This window comes from Typopeltis vanoorti, chromosome 7 (assembly GCF_054136105.1).
Source record: "Typopeltis vanoorti isolate ZY-2024b chromosome 7, IOZ_Tvanoo_1.0, whole genome shotgun sequence".
Classification (NCBI taxonomy): domain Eukaryota; kingdom Metazoa; phylum Arthropoda; class Arachnida; order Uropygi; family Thelyphonidae; genus Typopeltis; species Typopeltis vanoorti.
The window spans coordinates 121,615,790-121,630,563 of NC_143555.1; the positions used below are offsets into that span (position 1 = coordinate 121,615,790).

Consider the following 14,774-nt stretch of genomic DNA (forward strand, 5'->3'; position numbering starts at 1 on the left):
GAATGGATAGACGGCATAAAGGACTGGTGTGGAATGGGTTTACAGTAATTGTGACACTGTGCACTGGACAAAGAAAGGTGGAAGAAGATAGTGAAGGAGGCATTGGACATCAATGGGCAGTGAGCCCATGGTTCATGATGATGATAATTGGGAAGCCTTCTGAAGTGTTTTGAACAGGTTTAGTTCTGTGTACTATCTAGTGGTAGCTTGCAAGCGCATAATCTAGGCCATGCTTGGATTGGAGTCTGGGCACTTCCTGAGTGTGAGCTGTGTCCAGCTTGTACTCTTGTGTGGAGGAGGTATTCCTAGTTGAACTGGTTCCCTAGTTAAATAATTATGGGAATGCTGGTGGTGGCCTTATTGTCATAAGGCCACCATCAGCACATGCATGTATGAAGAAAAGTGGGGTGAACAGAAACTGGAGACCATATTCTAGAGATGAAATGTGACAATAATCAATTCACACCTCCAGTTTGTGGTATCAGATGTGGTCAGTAGTTGTGAGCACTTTTTTAGTTAATGAGTTGAGGAAGTGGTATAACAGGCATTATGTGAATAATACTTTGGCAGGGGCCTGCTGTGATTACTTTTTTGGACTCCATGGAGATTCCCATATTATATTAATGATACTGTAATATCAAATTTTGAGAGATTTTTAGGATTAATTTTTCATTTTGATATTCCATTATTTAGAACCTCAAAAGCCAGAAATACAAGAAATGAAAAATCTGGAAGTTGAAGAAAATAGTTTGGCAGTATTTGATGTAAAAGTAGTAGGATTTCCTATTCCAGAAGTCAAATGGTGAGTATTAATAATAACGTGGCTTATCAATAAGATATATGTAAAATGCAAAAAAAAATAATAATAAAATAAATAAATAAATATATTATTATTATTATTATTATCCATGCCTCCATGGAGTCAAAAGATTCTTCGTGGGAGGTCGTTTTTAGGAAACACAAAGTTTATCATACCACTCCTTGAACCCACTGACCGACCGTTCCCGCTCCAACCACTCTCTCTCTCAGGCAATGCATCCAAGGTTCAACCACCCTCCATGCAAAGAAACTCTCCTCACCCTCTTTCACATATATATATATATATATATGTGTGTGTGTGTGTGTGTGTGTGTGTGTGCGTGTGTGTGTGTGTGTGTGTATTCTTGATCTTCTACTCCGTTATAATGATACATTTTAAAGAATAAATTTTAAATGACTTTAAACCCCATATATATATATATGGGATATCCAGGATAGAGGTATCCAAAAATAATGGCTTATAATGTGAAAACCACTCATTATATTTTCTCAAACTAAAGCTCAGTCAATAGGAATTCTCTCCAAGATTTGTTTTGTCACACTTTCAAGATCACTGGTATCCATGTGTAGTCTTGCATGCACAAAACTGGCATAAGAATGCCTCAGTCAAGATGTGGATGCCACAGCAGAAAGTGTAGTGAATGTTTTGGTTAGCTGAATTTAAATCAGTTATGTGTGTTCATCAGTGTGCATGACAGGAATGGAATGTCGATCCTCTCACATCAAAATCCATTCTTCAGTGAGGTAAGACTCTAAAAGAGATTATTATTATTATTATTATTATTATTATTATTATGTGACACCTCCAGGGAGTCCAAAGGACTCATCGAGGGAGAGTGTGCCAACAGCATCGAACGATTGATTCCGTCCAACTACTAACTGCGCTCAAACTTACTTAACTTTTTGCGAGCCATTAGTAGCAGAGGTGGCTCTACCAATTGACCAACCTTTGCTGGCTCAGATGGGAGGTTTGGTTTCTCAAACTGGGAAACACCGAAAAAAAGCATGTGACTGATGAGACTGTAGATTGGGTGCATATCTTTGCAGCAGTTGGTGTGCCATTCTCTAGGAGCCCACATAAGTCGATTAGACAGCTAGTAATAAACTTCAGATTTCTCATTCAACAGCTCACAACATTGTTCATTTGCATGCATACAAACTTCAACTTCTTCAACAGCTTCAGCCAGATCATCCCTGCTTGAGAGCTGATTTCATTCCTGAGATGATCATCTGTGTCAATGACGATCCCAATTGTCATTGACACAGACATTGTTATTCAGTGATGAATCAACCATTCCCATTTGTGAGAAAGTTAGCAGACACAGTTGCCACATTTGGGGTATACTGAAAAATGAAAGGTACATGCCAAAAGTCAATGTCTGGAATGCACAAAAATGGCATCATTCATTACTTTTTTTTTCATAGTGCCCATACAGTGATGGGACACACATTGGCATGCTGCAGATCTTTGCTGTTCCACAGATTTCCCCCAGGTTTCACGTTTCAGCAAGATGGTGTTCCACCACACTTTCATGAAGATGTTACTACATTTTTGAGTGAGACATTTCCTGGATGTTGAATTGGAAGAGGAGGCCCAACTGCCTGGCTGCCTAGATCTCTGAATATGACTATATTGGGCTTTTTTTGCATGAAGATTTATTAAAGACTGTGCATACCAGATAAAAGTTTGAGATTTGGACGATTTGAAACAGCATATCTTTGCAGCAGTTGTTCTAATAAATCCTCAGAATGCTGGAAAACATTTGGCAAGAACTCTAGTATTATTTTGACATCTGTTGAGCCACAAAAGGTGGCCACATTAAACTTTACTAACCAACATAAAAGCTTTTTAAGTTACTTTGTATAATAACATAAAATTATTTTAATAAATTATAGATGCTGAGATATGTGTGTATTTTTGGATACCTCTAGATTTGGACACCCTCTGTGTGTGTGTGTGTGTGTGTGTGTGTGTATGTGTGTGTGTGTGTGTGTGTGTGTGTGTGTGTGTGTATATATATATATATATATATATATTAATCAGCCTTTTAAGTACTATTGAGGAATAATATTTTATCACAGTAATGGATAACATTTCATGACTTTCTAACTATTGTTGAATCATACAATTCTAGTTTTACTCCATCAACTTTAACAAGCTCAGGCATAAAATCATGTATTATTTTTCACAGTACTGCAACATCAAAACAATAAATCATAAAAAAAAAAAAAAAGTTATTAACAAACAGTGCAAATTGTTACAGGCTTTAAAAGATCTAAGTCTAACTATCTCCCAAGTTTTTGGCAGATTATGGCAACGCCATCTACTGTCCACCACCACCACCAGTAGTATTTTTTTCTATAAATTGCGTGTGCTCTCAAGGTTGATTTGTCTGTATGCAGGATGAAAAACCAAAGTTTTCTGGTCTGTACACAGGATGAAAAACCCTGCTACCTCCATATGAGATCAGCTAGCTCATCTTCAATTGAAAAAACCCGTTTAAAGATTGCTCTCATCATAACAAGAATCGAACTTAGGCATTTTCCAATCAATGGAAGCCAAAACAGCTCATCATGTTACTTGTATGCAGAAGAAGAGATAGGTAGGAAGTTATTATTTCTTTTTTTATAAGGTTTTAAAAATTCCACTTTTAGATTTCTGCACATCGATCCAGTTCCTTGGATTCCTCTGGTAAGAGAAGATGATAGAGAGGATCCAGAAAGGAGTGCCTAAGATTGTGATAGTTCTATGGAATGTTCCCTTGGAGGATAGATTAATATATTACGAAGGCTAGTGGACAGGTAGAAAAGATGGAATATTATAGAAATGTTATGTTATTAAAAAAGTTTTATAGAATTAATACCAGAAACCTTTCTTTATTTAAAGAAAAGTTTCGTGTCAAGAAGTGAGAGAACAAGAGGTCAACCCTGGAAATTATCTAAGTCTTATTAGCAGGGGATGAGGACTAGATTTTTTTTTTGCTTGGAGGTGGTGAATGGGTGGAATGAGTTGTCAAAGCTGATTGTGAATGCTAAGTTGGATAATGTGAAGACAAGGTATGATGTCTTGACATTATGATGAGTCTTCTGGAGTCAGAAGACTCATCAATGGAGACCCATACTAACCATTATTCACACAATACCTATCATACCTCGCCTTAAACTTATTTGCTATCATTCACTGTTATATGAATACTGGTAGTATGAGCCTCTCGTGATTGGTCTTTGATCCCATGGAAATGCTCAAGAAAATAATATTAATACTAATAAATAGAAGGAGATTGTGAGCCATCCAAAAGATGTGTGACTAGTATATCAAGAAAAGGCAGATAGTTTCATTCTTTTTCTAATGTGAAATATATTTTAGGGTGTTGCTGTTTAGATAAGTTATAAAAGAATCATAAGTATCTGGTCGATGGGGCCAAATGGCAAACATATTATCCACGTAGTCCAACCAGACTAAATTCACCATTCTCTTCTTTGACTAAAAATTAGTCAAAGAAGAGAATGGTGAAGGTAGGGTGCCCATTGCAGTACCATTAATTTGTATGCAGATTTTTCCTTGCCAATCAAGGTCTCCTGCATACATAGCAAATTTGAATTATTCAAAAATATTAAGGAGGAAGAAATAATTTGCCTTTATTAAATCATATCTCTGTTGTGGTATATTAGTAAATAAAGATGTAATGTAAAAATTAACCATAATGTCTGAATTATTAAGGATTTTTTTACTAAAGGTTTCAAGTTACTGCCTTAGTCAGTCTTTTCTAGATTCTTTCCAATATATATCCTTATCATCATAGAAACCAGGGGGACCAAATCTGTGCACGATAATCCATAACGGAACCAGAACATCTTTATTTCTGTATGTTAAGGTTCTTCACATCATTGCCATTATCCACCACCATTCCAAGGTCTCTTGTCTCCTCAGCTTTCTCCAATACTTCCCCACCAAGTGTATACGTTTGTATCCTATTGTTGCTACCGAATTTCAGAACCTTACACCTGTCAACATTCATTTGACAGTTCCATACTGTTGCCTGCTCATGCAATCTATTCAAGTTCTCTTGTAATGCAAAACATCTGCTTGAATCCTTGTCACTCTCCTTAGTTTTGCATCATCTGCAAACAGTTGTATATCACCATTTAAACCCATCCCATTATCATTAATATACAAACTAAATAACAATAGTCCCAAAACAGATTCCTGGGGCACACTACTAACGACTTTCCTCTTCCAGGATACTGCATCTCCATATACAATTTGTTGATCCCTATTAAAGAACCAGTTGCCAACTCACTAATCTATCGTCCATAATGATAGATCAGGTTATGGACCTAATAAATTGGAGTTACCAAAATTAATTATCAAAATCTTATCATTTTGGTAACTAAAATGCCAGTTTAGTTACCAACTAAACTGGCACTTATGTAACCAAGCTACCAAATGACTATCCAACCTCATCCTGCTCAATTCAACTGTAGTTTATTATGTGACACTTGATCAAATGCTTTAGAAAAATCCAGATAAATCTCTGTATAAGCATCTCCTCTGTCCAGTATACTGGTCACCTGATTTTTAAATGCAACCAAGTTACTAAATCATGACATCTTCTTAACAGGCCTATGCTACTCTCTCAAAAGATTTCCATTCTCATCAATCCAAGTTTGTATTCAGTCTTTAACACCAACACCACTATACTTTATATGCACAATATTAATCACAGAACAAAATAACTATCATTATTATTATTATTATTATTGTTATTACCCCAACACCTCATGGAGTCAAAGACTTATCTGGGAGGTCCTTTTATCACACACACAGCTCATCATACCGTGCCTTAAACACATTCAAACTCCTTGCAGACACCACACTCTCAGGCAAGGCATTTCAATCATTCATAATTCTGCATGAAAAAAACCTGCCTCTCACTCCCCTACTCACACCATCTTTATACAGTTTTCAGGGATGACACTGCTTCTTCCCCGATCTCCCACAATTTTCTGTAGAACTTCTCCAGCATTGATCCTATAACAACCCCTAACCAACTTGTAGGTCTCTATCATATCTCCCCCCCCTCTTCCTCCTATCCACCAGACTCTGTAAATTACATCTTCTCAATCTTTCCTCATACTCAACATTCCAGAGGTAAGAAACTACCTTAGTCAATCACCTTTGGACCCTTTCCAACATCTCTTCATTCTTCTGAAAACCAGGTGACCACATCTGGGCACAATAGTCCATGTGTGGCCTAATCAAAGCCTTATACAAGATCAAGAATCTTCATACTTCTACACATCAATGTCCTCTGCATTATTCCCAGAAGCCTTTGTGTTGTCTTCACAATTTTGGCTATGTGTCCCATAAATTTCAGATCCTTATCTGCTATCACCCCCAGATCTCTTATTTCTTCCACCTCCAACAATATATCCTCACCAAGTATAAATTCTGCATTCCATCTTCGTTTTCCAAATTTTAAAACCTTACATTTGCAACATTGAACTCACATCCCCATTTCCATGCCCAATCACATAATCTATTCAAGTCTTCCTGTAAGGCCACAACATCTTCACTACACTTCATGGTTCGTCTCCCAACTTTGCATCATCTGCAAACAACTGAATATCTCCATCCAAATCTTCACCTATATCATTAATATAAAAGTTAAACAGCAGTGGACCTAAAACAGACCCCTGAGACACTCCACTAGTGACTTTCCTTTTCCTGAAAATCGCTCCCCCATACACAACTTGTTGATACCTATCAGATAGCCAGTCTCCGATCCAATGCACTAATCTAATATCCAACCCCATCTGCTTTAGTTTGACTATCAATTTATCATGAGGTACTCTATCAAAAGCCTTTGCGAAATCTAAGTATATTACTGTGTATCCTTCTCCTCTGTCCAAGGAAGCAGTCACTTTATTGTAATAAGTAAATAGATTACTAAAACATGACCTCCCTTTAGCAAATCCATACTGTCCATCAAAGATAACACCATTGTTGTCAACCCAACTCTGGATCCTATTTCTCACAAGCTTCTCCAACAACTTAACCACAACACCTGACACACAGATATGCCTATAGTTTGATGCTGGAGTTTGATCACTTCCATTATGAAGTGGCACAATCTTGCCCTCCTTCCACTCCTTAGGGACTTGACCGAGTGCAAGACTCGTATTAAAAAAATATGTCAAGAAAGAATATGTGGCAATATATTATCAAGTCCCACAGCCTTATTAACATCTAGTTTACTCAACTCCCAATACACCTCTTGCTCACTTACACTCAGTCTCTATTCCCCCATCATCTACTGCTCTCAATCTATCCATGAAGTCACATTCACTAGATTGAAGAACCTTTATGAATTGCTCATTAAGTATCTTCACCACACATTCTGTAACAGCTGTTTATATACCATTTTCTCAAATCAATGTCATCCTTCCATAATCATTCTTTCTTTTGTCGGCTACATATCGAAAGAACTCCTTAGGATTCTTTTTGGATTCATTAGCTAACTGCTGTTCATACCTCTCTTTAGCTATCCTCACCAACCAAGTCACCCTCCTTGCCTGGTCTTTGTAGACCTCATGGAATTGGTTATTTCCACTTCTCTTATGCTGCCTCCACAATGCCCTCTTTCTCTGTATCACATGCTTAATCTCTGTATTCATCCATCTTGCACCTACCTTATTGAACCTTCTCACCCTTGGAATACATTTAGGCATTGCATCTACTAGATAGTTTTTGAAAATTCCTCCAAGCTGCATTGATCTCTTTTCCAGCTAACTCCTCATTCCATGCTACACCTGCAAACTTTCTCCTGAGCTCTTACTCTCCTGCTCTTCCACATCACTTTCTGCTTGATCTGATTTATTCTCTCGCACTCTACTCTCTTCTCTATCTTCCAGCAGCAGCAGTCTCTCCAAACGACTCACACCATAACCACTCAAATGCAGTCCATCGCTTCCATACTTTTGGTCTAAAATGCGTCCAGCTTTTGCTATCATTCATGCTTTCAAATTTTTCCTCTTTTGATTCCTGCATCACGGCATTTCCAGTTTCATTCGTTCTCACAATTCTGTTTCCTTCTGCCATCTCACCTCACTTTAGTCCTTTTTAACATGCGTTACGGTTTTTAAATCACTTGTTTTCTTTTTTTCTGATTTTTTAACATTCTTTCGCCTCTCTTTCACACCATCCTTCTCTTTTGAACGTGCACTCATTTTCTGCACGACATTCTCACTACTAACACTTTCTGTCATCAATTTCTTATTTGCATTCATCAATTCTTCCTCGTTCAGGACACACTTTGCATACACCCTCCTTCCATCCGCCCTAAACATCCACAAATCATTTATGTAATTGAAAGAATACATATAACACACGTCACACTTAACAAAACAACTGAAATCTAAGTTAAAGTCATGAAATGACAAAGCTGCCGCCATGTTTAATCTGCCTGTTAACACTTAAAGTCTTATAATAATAATGAATTCGTAATTAAGTTTAAGCAAAACAAAATCCCCCACACTAATGATAATGGTAGTGTACAACTTTTACAGCAGCTCTTACTCAAACAAACACTCATATATACTTAATTATTCCAAGAATACTTGTTAACTCTTCTTACACACACACTTGTGCCATACATCATGCAGCATACACCACCCAAGCAAAAATTCTCCTTTTAACTTCTTTACTCGTATGATCTTTGTAGCTTCCAGAGATGACCTCTCATTCTCACATTATCCATTATACCATGCAATAATTCTCCTATACCTGTCTGACTCTTATCAACTTATATGTCTCAATAGTAACCTTCCATCTTCCTCGTATCCACGAAGGTCTGAAGACCACATTCCCTCAGTCTGTCCTCATACTCAATAGTCCAGAGTAACTGTGTATAACTGTGTAATAGTCCAGAATAACTGTGTATAAGCAGCATAGTTAATGAATAACTGTGCTGCTTATTCATAATAAACTTTTAGAGATGTGAACAATGGTTAGTGCAAACCTCCTAGAGTCATTGGATCTTGAATTTTGCTGCATGCTCGCAAAATTCATGATGCAATGAATTTTGCGATGCTTTACAATGCTTACAATGCAGACATTGATCATTTTATAAAGTTGAGATTTAATGTGGATCCACCTGTTTTTAAAAAAAATTTTTGATTGCATACATTGTTTGTTTTGCTTAATTTAAAAATACAAATGTTTAGCTTTCTTAATTGAAATAATTACCCTTTTACTTTTCTTATTCTAGTATTTTTTTCACTGGGATTTCACTTATATATTTTTAATAGAAAGAAGTTTTGAAATTGGAAGTTTATTTTGCACTTGGTTAGACTATAATAAATTTAGTTTAATCCTTTATCCAAGTGTAAGCAAACAAATTGTACCTAAAGATATTTTCAGGTGCAAACTTTGTTTGCTTACACTTAGATAAAGGATTAAACTAAATTTATTATAGTCTAACCAAGTGCAAAATGAACTTCCAACATCTTTCTCTAAATCCAGAGTAATTTAATAAGGTGGTACACCGGTTGGCAACTTGTATAGGTAAATATGACCTCTCCATTGCTTCTGCCTTAGTATTACCACCCTGGGTCTGCCTCTCACTGACGAGACCTCAATAAAGGTCGAAACCGTTCTGGGTAGTGGCCCTTCCTTTAATGCATAGCAGTATACATGTCTGCAAGGAGATGTGCTTTGCATTATGGGAGATACTGAGACAAGGCGTGATGAGAGCTTGGTTCACCTTTACTACAAGTTGCCAAGGGATGTACCACCTTACCTCAGTCCTGAAGATATTTTCAGGCCCAAACTTTGTTTGCTTACACTTGGATAAAGGATTAAACTAAATTTATTAAAGTTTTGAAATCTGTAAAAAAAAAATAAACAAAATAACCGAGTGACATTAAATACAAAGGATTAGATAAATCTGGTTGCCCATCCTACAATTTTTTCAGAACATCATGAAGTGAATTGGTTATCCTTTTCCATGCCATATTTAGAAGACAACTTTCAGAATCTCAACTGAAGTCATATTCTCTCAAATGTCACTTAAGACTTCCAAATATCATGTAAGATAAGATATATCTTATCTTACATGATATATCTATGTCTTATCTTGCAGTATAGTATTATCTATATAATACTATACTGCCCATATACTATATGATATACTCAAAATCTGCTAACAATTTAACTAGCATTAGAATTATTTTTAATAAACATAGTGATCGTAAATTTAAAAAAAAGATAATATTTTGATAATTATTGATTACATTATATTCACTGTGCTTTTTTTTTTTTTTCAAGTGGTGATCAGATAGTCTGTTACCTTTATGCAAATTAAGCAGTAAGTAGATTTATCATAATCTTGATTATGGGCTAAGATCTAATCACCTGGATATCGAGAGGATATATCGATAGGAAACATTAAAGAGAGTGCAGAAGTGCATGACTAAAACTGTGTTAGGAAAATGAAATGTTAACTACAGGAACTGTACATAACAATTCAATTCTTTACTCACTTAGAAAAATATTCAATAATTTGTCATCCAAAGTAACTGAAATCCTTCATTCAAGATCTGAAATAGGCTGAATATTAGATGCTCAAAGTTGGTTCCATATCAAGAAAAAAACTTGTGTGAGTATAAATTGCATGAGCTCTTGAAAGAAGGATTTCAGTTGCACTGGAGATTATGATTTACTGGATATCGTGCATTTCAAAACAATCATTAACATGCTCTTAAATATATAAGAGCATGTTAATGATTGGTGATATAACAATTCAAACATGCTGGTGATATAACAATTCATATTAGCAAAAATATGAATTGTTATATCACCAGCAAAGGTTGGTCAATTGGTAGAGCCTCTGCTACTTATGGCTTAATTAAGAGTTTGAGCACAGTTAGTAGTTGAATGGGGACAAATCATTCCATGCTGTTGGCACACTCTCCATCGATGAGTCTTTGGACTCAATGGAGGTGTCAAATAATAATAATAATAATAATAAGCAAAAATTTATCTCTGGAAACACTTCTACTGATAAATGGATTATTAACATTTCTGGACACCCATTGTCTGATGCTGAGACTATCATTCATAACTTATTTTAATGGTTCCAACACCAAACAAACTAAATTATAAAAAATATGTCTATTAACTGGCTTATATTTTGCTACATTTCAAACCAGCATCTTCAGAGCACTAAACAATATGTTATAGTTTATAGGTGACAATGAATAAGTGAAATAATTAAAATTGTAACAGACAAAAGATCTACAATCCTATTTTGGTGGCTTTTAATGTTGTAAAAAAAAAAAAAAAAGAAATATTACAGCTATGTAGAAGTTGATCTTAAGATAACAGTCTCTCAAATTTTTGGCAAATTAATTTTGAGGCAGTATGGTGTGAGATAGAGGTGAATAGAATCAAATACTTGGTAGGATGTTGTTATAGACCTGGTAATGTGGATGGTGGTAATAGTGAAATGAATAGTCAAATTAGCCAAGCAAATAAGAAAAGGGTGATCATTATGGGTGATTTTAATTATGGCAATATAAACTGGAGTGATGAGATAGCAACTGGAAGTAAAGAAAATGAGTTTCTTGAGTTTTTGAGGGATAACTAAATCAGACAGTATGTAACAGGGGCACACGAGGATTAAGGGTCTTGGATTTGGTCATCTCATCAAAGGATGTAATTATAAACGAGGTGTCAAATCATCCACCAATTGGTGAGAGTGACCATGAGGTGATTACCTGGGTGGTTGCCAGCAGTGTGAGGACCTCTGTGAGAAAAGGGTATATGCGGAACTACAAGGGGGTGGGGGGATTATGAAGAGCTCAGGAGACAGCTTGCGGATATAGCGTGGAATGAGGAGTTAGCTGGAAAAGCGATCAATGCAGCTTGGGGGATTTTCAAAAACTGTCTAGTAAATGCAATGTCTAAATGTATTCCAAGGGCGAGAAGGTTAAATAAGGTAGGTGTGAGATGGATGAATAAAGAGATTAAGCATGCAATACAGAGAAAAAGGGCATTGTGGAGGCAGCATAAGAGAAGTGGAAATAACTAATTTCATGAGGGCTACAAAGACCAGGCAAGGAGGGTGACTTGGTTGGTGAGGGTAGCTAAAGAGAGGTATGAACAGCAGTTAGCTAATGAAGCCAAAAAGAATCCTAGGGAATTCTTTCGATATATAGCCAGCAAAAGAAAGAATGGTTATAGAAGGATGACATTGATTGGAGAAAATGGTATAAAGACAGCTCTTGCAGAATGTGTGGTGGAGATACTTAATGAGCAGTTCATAAAGAGCTTTCAATCTTGTGAATGTGACTTCATGGATAGATTGAGAGCAGTTGATGATGATGGGGAGGAAAGACTGACTGTAAGTGAACATGAGGTGTTTGGGGAGTTGAGTAAACTAGGTGTAAATAAGGCTGTGGGACTAGATAATATATCACTGTGTATTCTGAAGGAATGTGCCAGAGAGTTGACACCTGCCTTGACATATTTTTTTAATATGAGTCTTGCACTTGGTCAAGTTCCTGAAGACTGGAAGGAGGGCAAGATCGTGCCACTTCATAAAGGAGGTGATTGAATTCAAGCATCAAACTATAGGCCTATCTGTTGTGATTAAGTTGTTGGAGAAGCTTGTGAGAACTAGGATCCAGAGTTGGGTTGACAACAATGGTATAATCTTTGATGGACAGCATGGATTTGCTAAATGGAGGTTATGTTTTAGTAATCTATTTACTTATTACAATAAAGTGACTGCTTCCTTGGACAGAGGAGAAGGATACACAGTAATATACTTGAATTTTGCAAACGCTAAAGGGAGGTCATGTTTTAGTAATCTACTTACTTATTACAATAAAGTGACTGCTTCCTTGGACAGAGGAGAAGGATACACAGTAACATACTTGGATTTCGCAAAAGCTTTTGTACCTCATGATAAGTTGACATTCAAACTAGAGCAGATGGGGTTGGATATTAGTTTAGTGCATTGGATCGGAGACTGGCTATCTGATAGGTATCAACAAGTTGTGTATGGGGGAGCGATTTTCAGGAAAAGGAAAGTCACTAGTGGAGTGTCTCAGGGGTCTGTTTTAGGGCCACTGCTGTTTAACTTTTATATTAATGATATAGGTGAAGATTTGGATGGAGATATTCAGTTGTTTGCAGATGATGCAAAGTTGGGAGATGAACCATGAAGTGTAGTGAAGATGTTGTGGCCTTACAGGAAGACTTGAATAAATTGAGTGATTGGGCACGGAAATGGGGATGCGAGTTCAATGTTGCAAAATGTAAGGTTTTAAAATTTGGAATACAAAGATGGGATGCAGAATTTATGCTTGGTGAGAATATATTGTTGGAGGTAGAGGAAATAAGAGATCTGGGGGTGATAATGGATAAGGATCTAAAATTTAGGGGACACATCGCCAAAATTGTGAAGACAACACAAAGGCTTCTGGGAATGATACTGACCTGTAGAAGTAATGAGATTCTTGTTACGTTGTAGAAGGCTTTGATTAGGCCACACATGTACTATTGTACCCAGATTTGGTCACCTGGTTTTCAGAAGGATGAAGAGATGTTGGAAAGGGTCCAAAAGCGACTGACTAAGGTAGTTTCTGATCTCTGGAATGTTGAGTATGAGGAAAGATTGAGAAGATGTAATTTGCAGAGTATGGTAGAGAGGAGGAAGAGGGGAGATATGATAGAGACCTACAAGTTGGTTAGGGGTTGTTATAGGATCAATGCTGGAGAAGTTCTACAGAGAATAGTGGGAGATCAGGGGAGAACCAGAGGTCATCCATGGAAACTGTATAAAGAGGGTGTGAGTAGGGGAGTGAGAGGCAGGTTTTTTTTATGCAGAGTTGTGAATGATTGGAATGCCTTGCCTGAGAGTGTGGTGTCTGCAAAGAGCTTGAGTGTGTTTAAGACACGGTATGATGAGGTGTGTGTGTGATAAAAGGACCTCCCAGATGAGTCTTTGACTCCACGAGGTCTTGGAGTAATAATAATAATAATAATGCAACCATACTCATACAGATTAGGAGAACACTTCATAACCACGGTTGACTAAAAATAATCTTTCTGACCTGTGATTTTCTTCCATCTAATCCTTTGTGAAGGGGCATCCAAAGTGTGGTCTTCCAGTCCAAGCTTGCCATAATAATAGTAGCAAATGTATTTTTTATGTTCTCCAAGGCAGTGTGTGTGATTCAAACATGTGGTTTGAATGTAGTGCAAGGTCATATTTTTTTTAGTACTTTGGTTTTCTTTTCTGATATATCTCAGACACAGGCAACAGGAAATTTGGAAGACTGTTATTTTAAGATCAACTCTTACATAGCTGTAATATTTCTTTCTTATAAAATTAGATGGTGCCAAATTAGGACTTTAGATATTTTGTTCATTACAATTAGAATTGTTTCACTTACTCAGTGTCACATCTGTAACATGTTGTTTTATACTCTGAACATGTTGGTTTGAAATCCAGCTATATTTAAGCCAGTTAATAAACTTTTTTTTATAATTTAGTTTGTTTGGTGTTGTAATACCAGTAAAATAATAACTGAATAATGTTCAACATCTGAGCTTGTCTATTAAGCTGAGACTAGTGTGCTAGCTAAAGGTCATGATTTGACTGTCATACCTAAATCCATTCATATCTTGATTTTTTGCATAATATCAAAATCAATCTTTCTAGTCTTTCAAGTGAAGGTGCTAACAAACAGTGCTCTGAAGTTGCTTTTCACTGTTTAGAAGCAAATTGCCTCCATGTAATTTATCTACTACTGAATTCTGTTCACTGCTTTCATTAAAATAAAAGAATCACATATCTATTTCTAAAGTGGATAAATGAAAAGCTGTAGTGGTAATGGATAATAGGAAGATATACCTTTTACAGGATACCTCCACCTATCAAAAA

General features: G+C 36.4%; 1 protein-coding gene across 1 annotated transcript in view; it reads left to right on the forward strand.

Moving 5' to 3' along the window:
- The window catches only part of LOC150105008 (protein Obscurin-like), a 790,953-nt gene that overhangs the window by 361,045 nt on the left and 415,134 nt on the right, over positions 1–14,774 (forward strand). Inside the window, exon 37 of the mRNA XM_090395103.1 lies at positions 694–802. Within this exon, the coding sequence (XP_090251229.1) occupies positions 694–802 (109 nt within the window). The remainder of the gene's footprint in view (positions 1–693; positions 803–14,774) is intronic.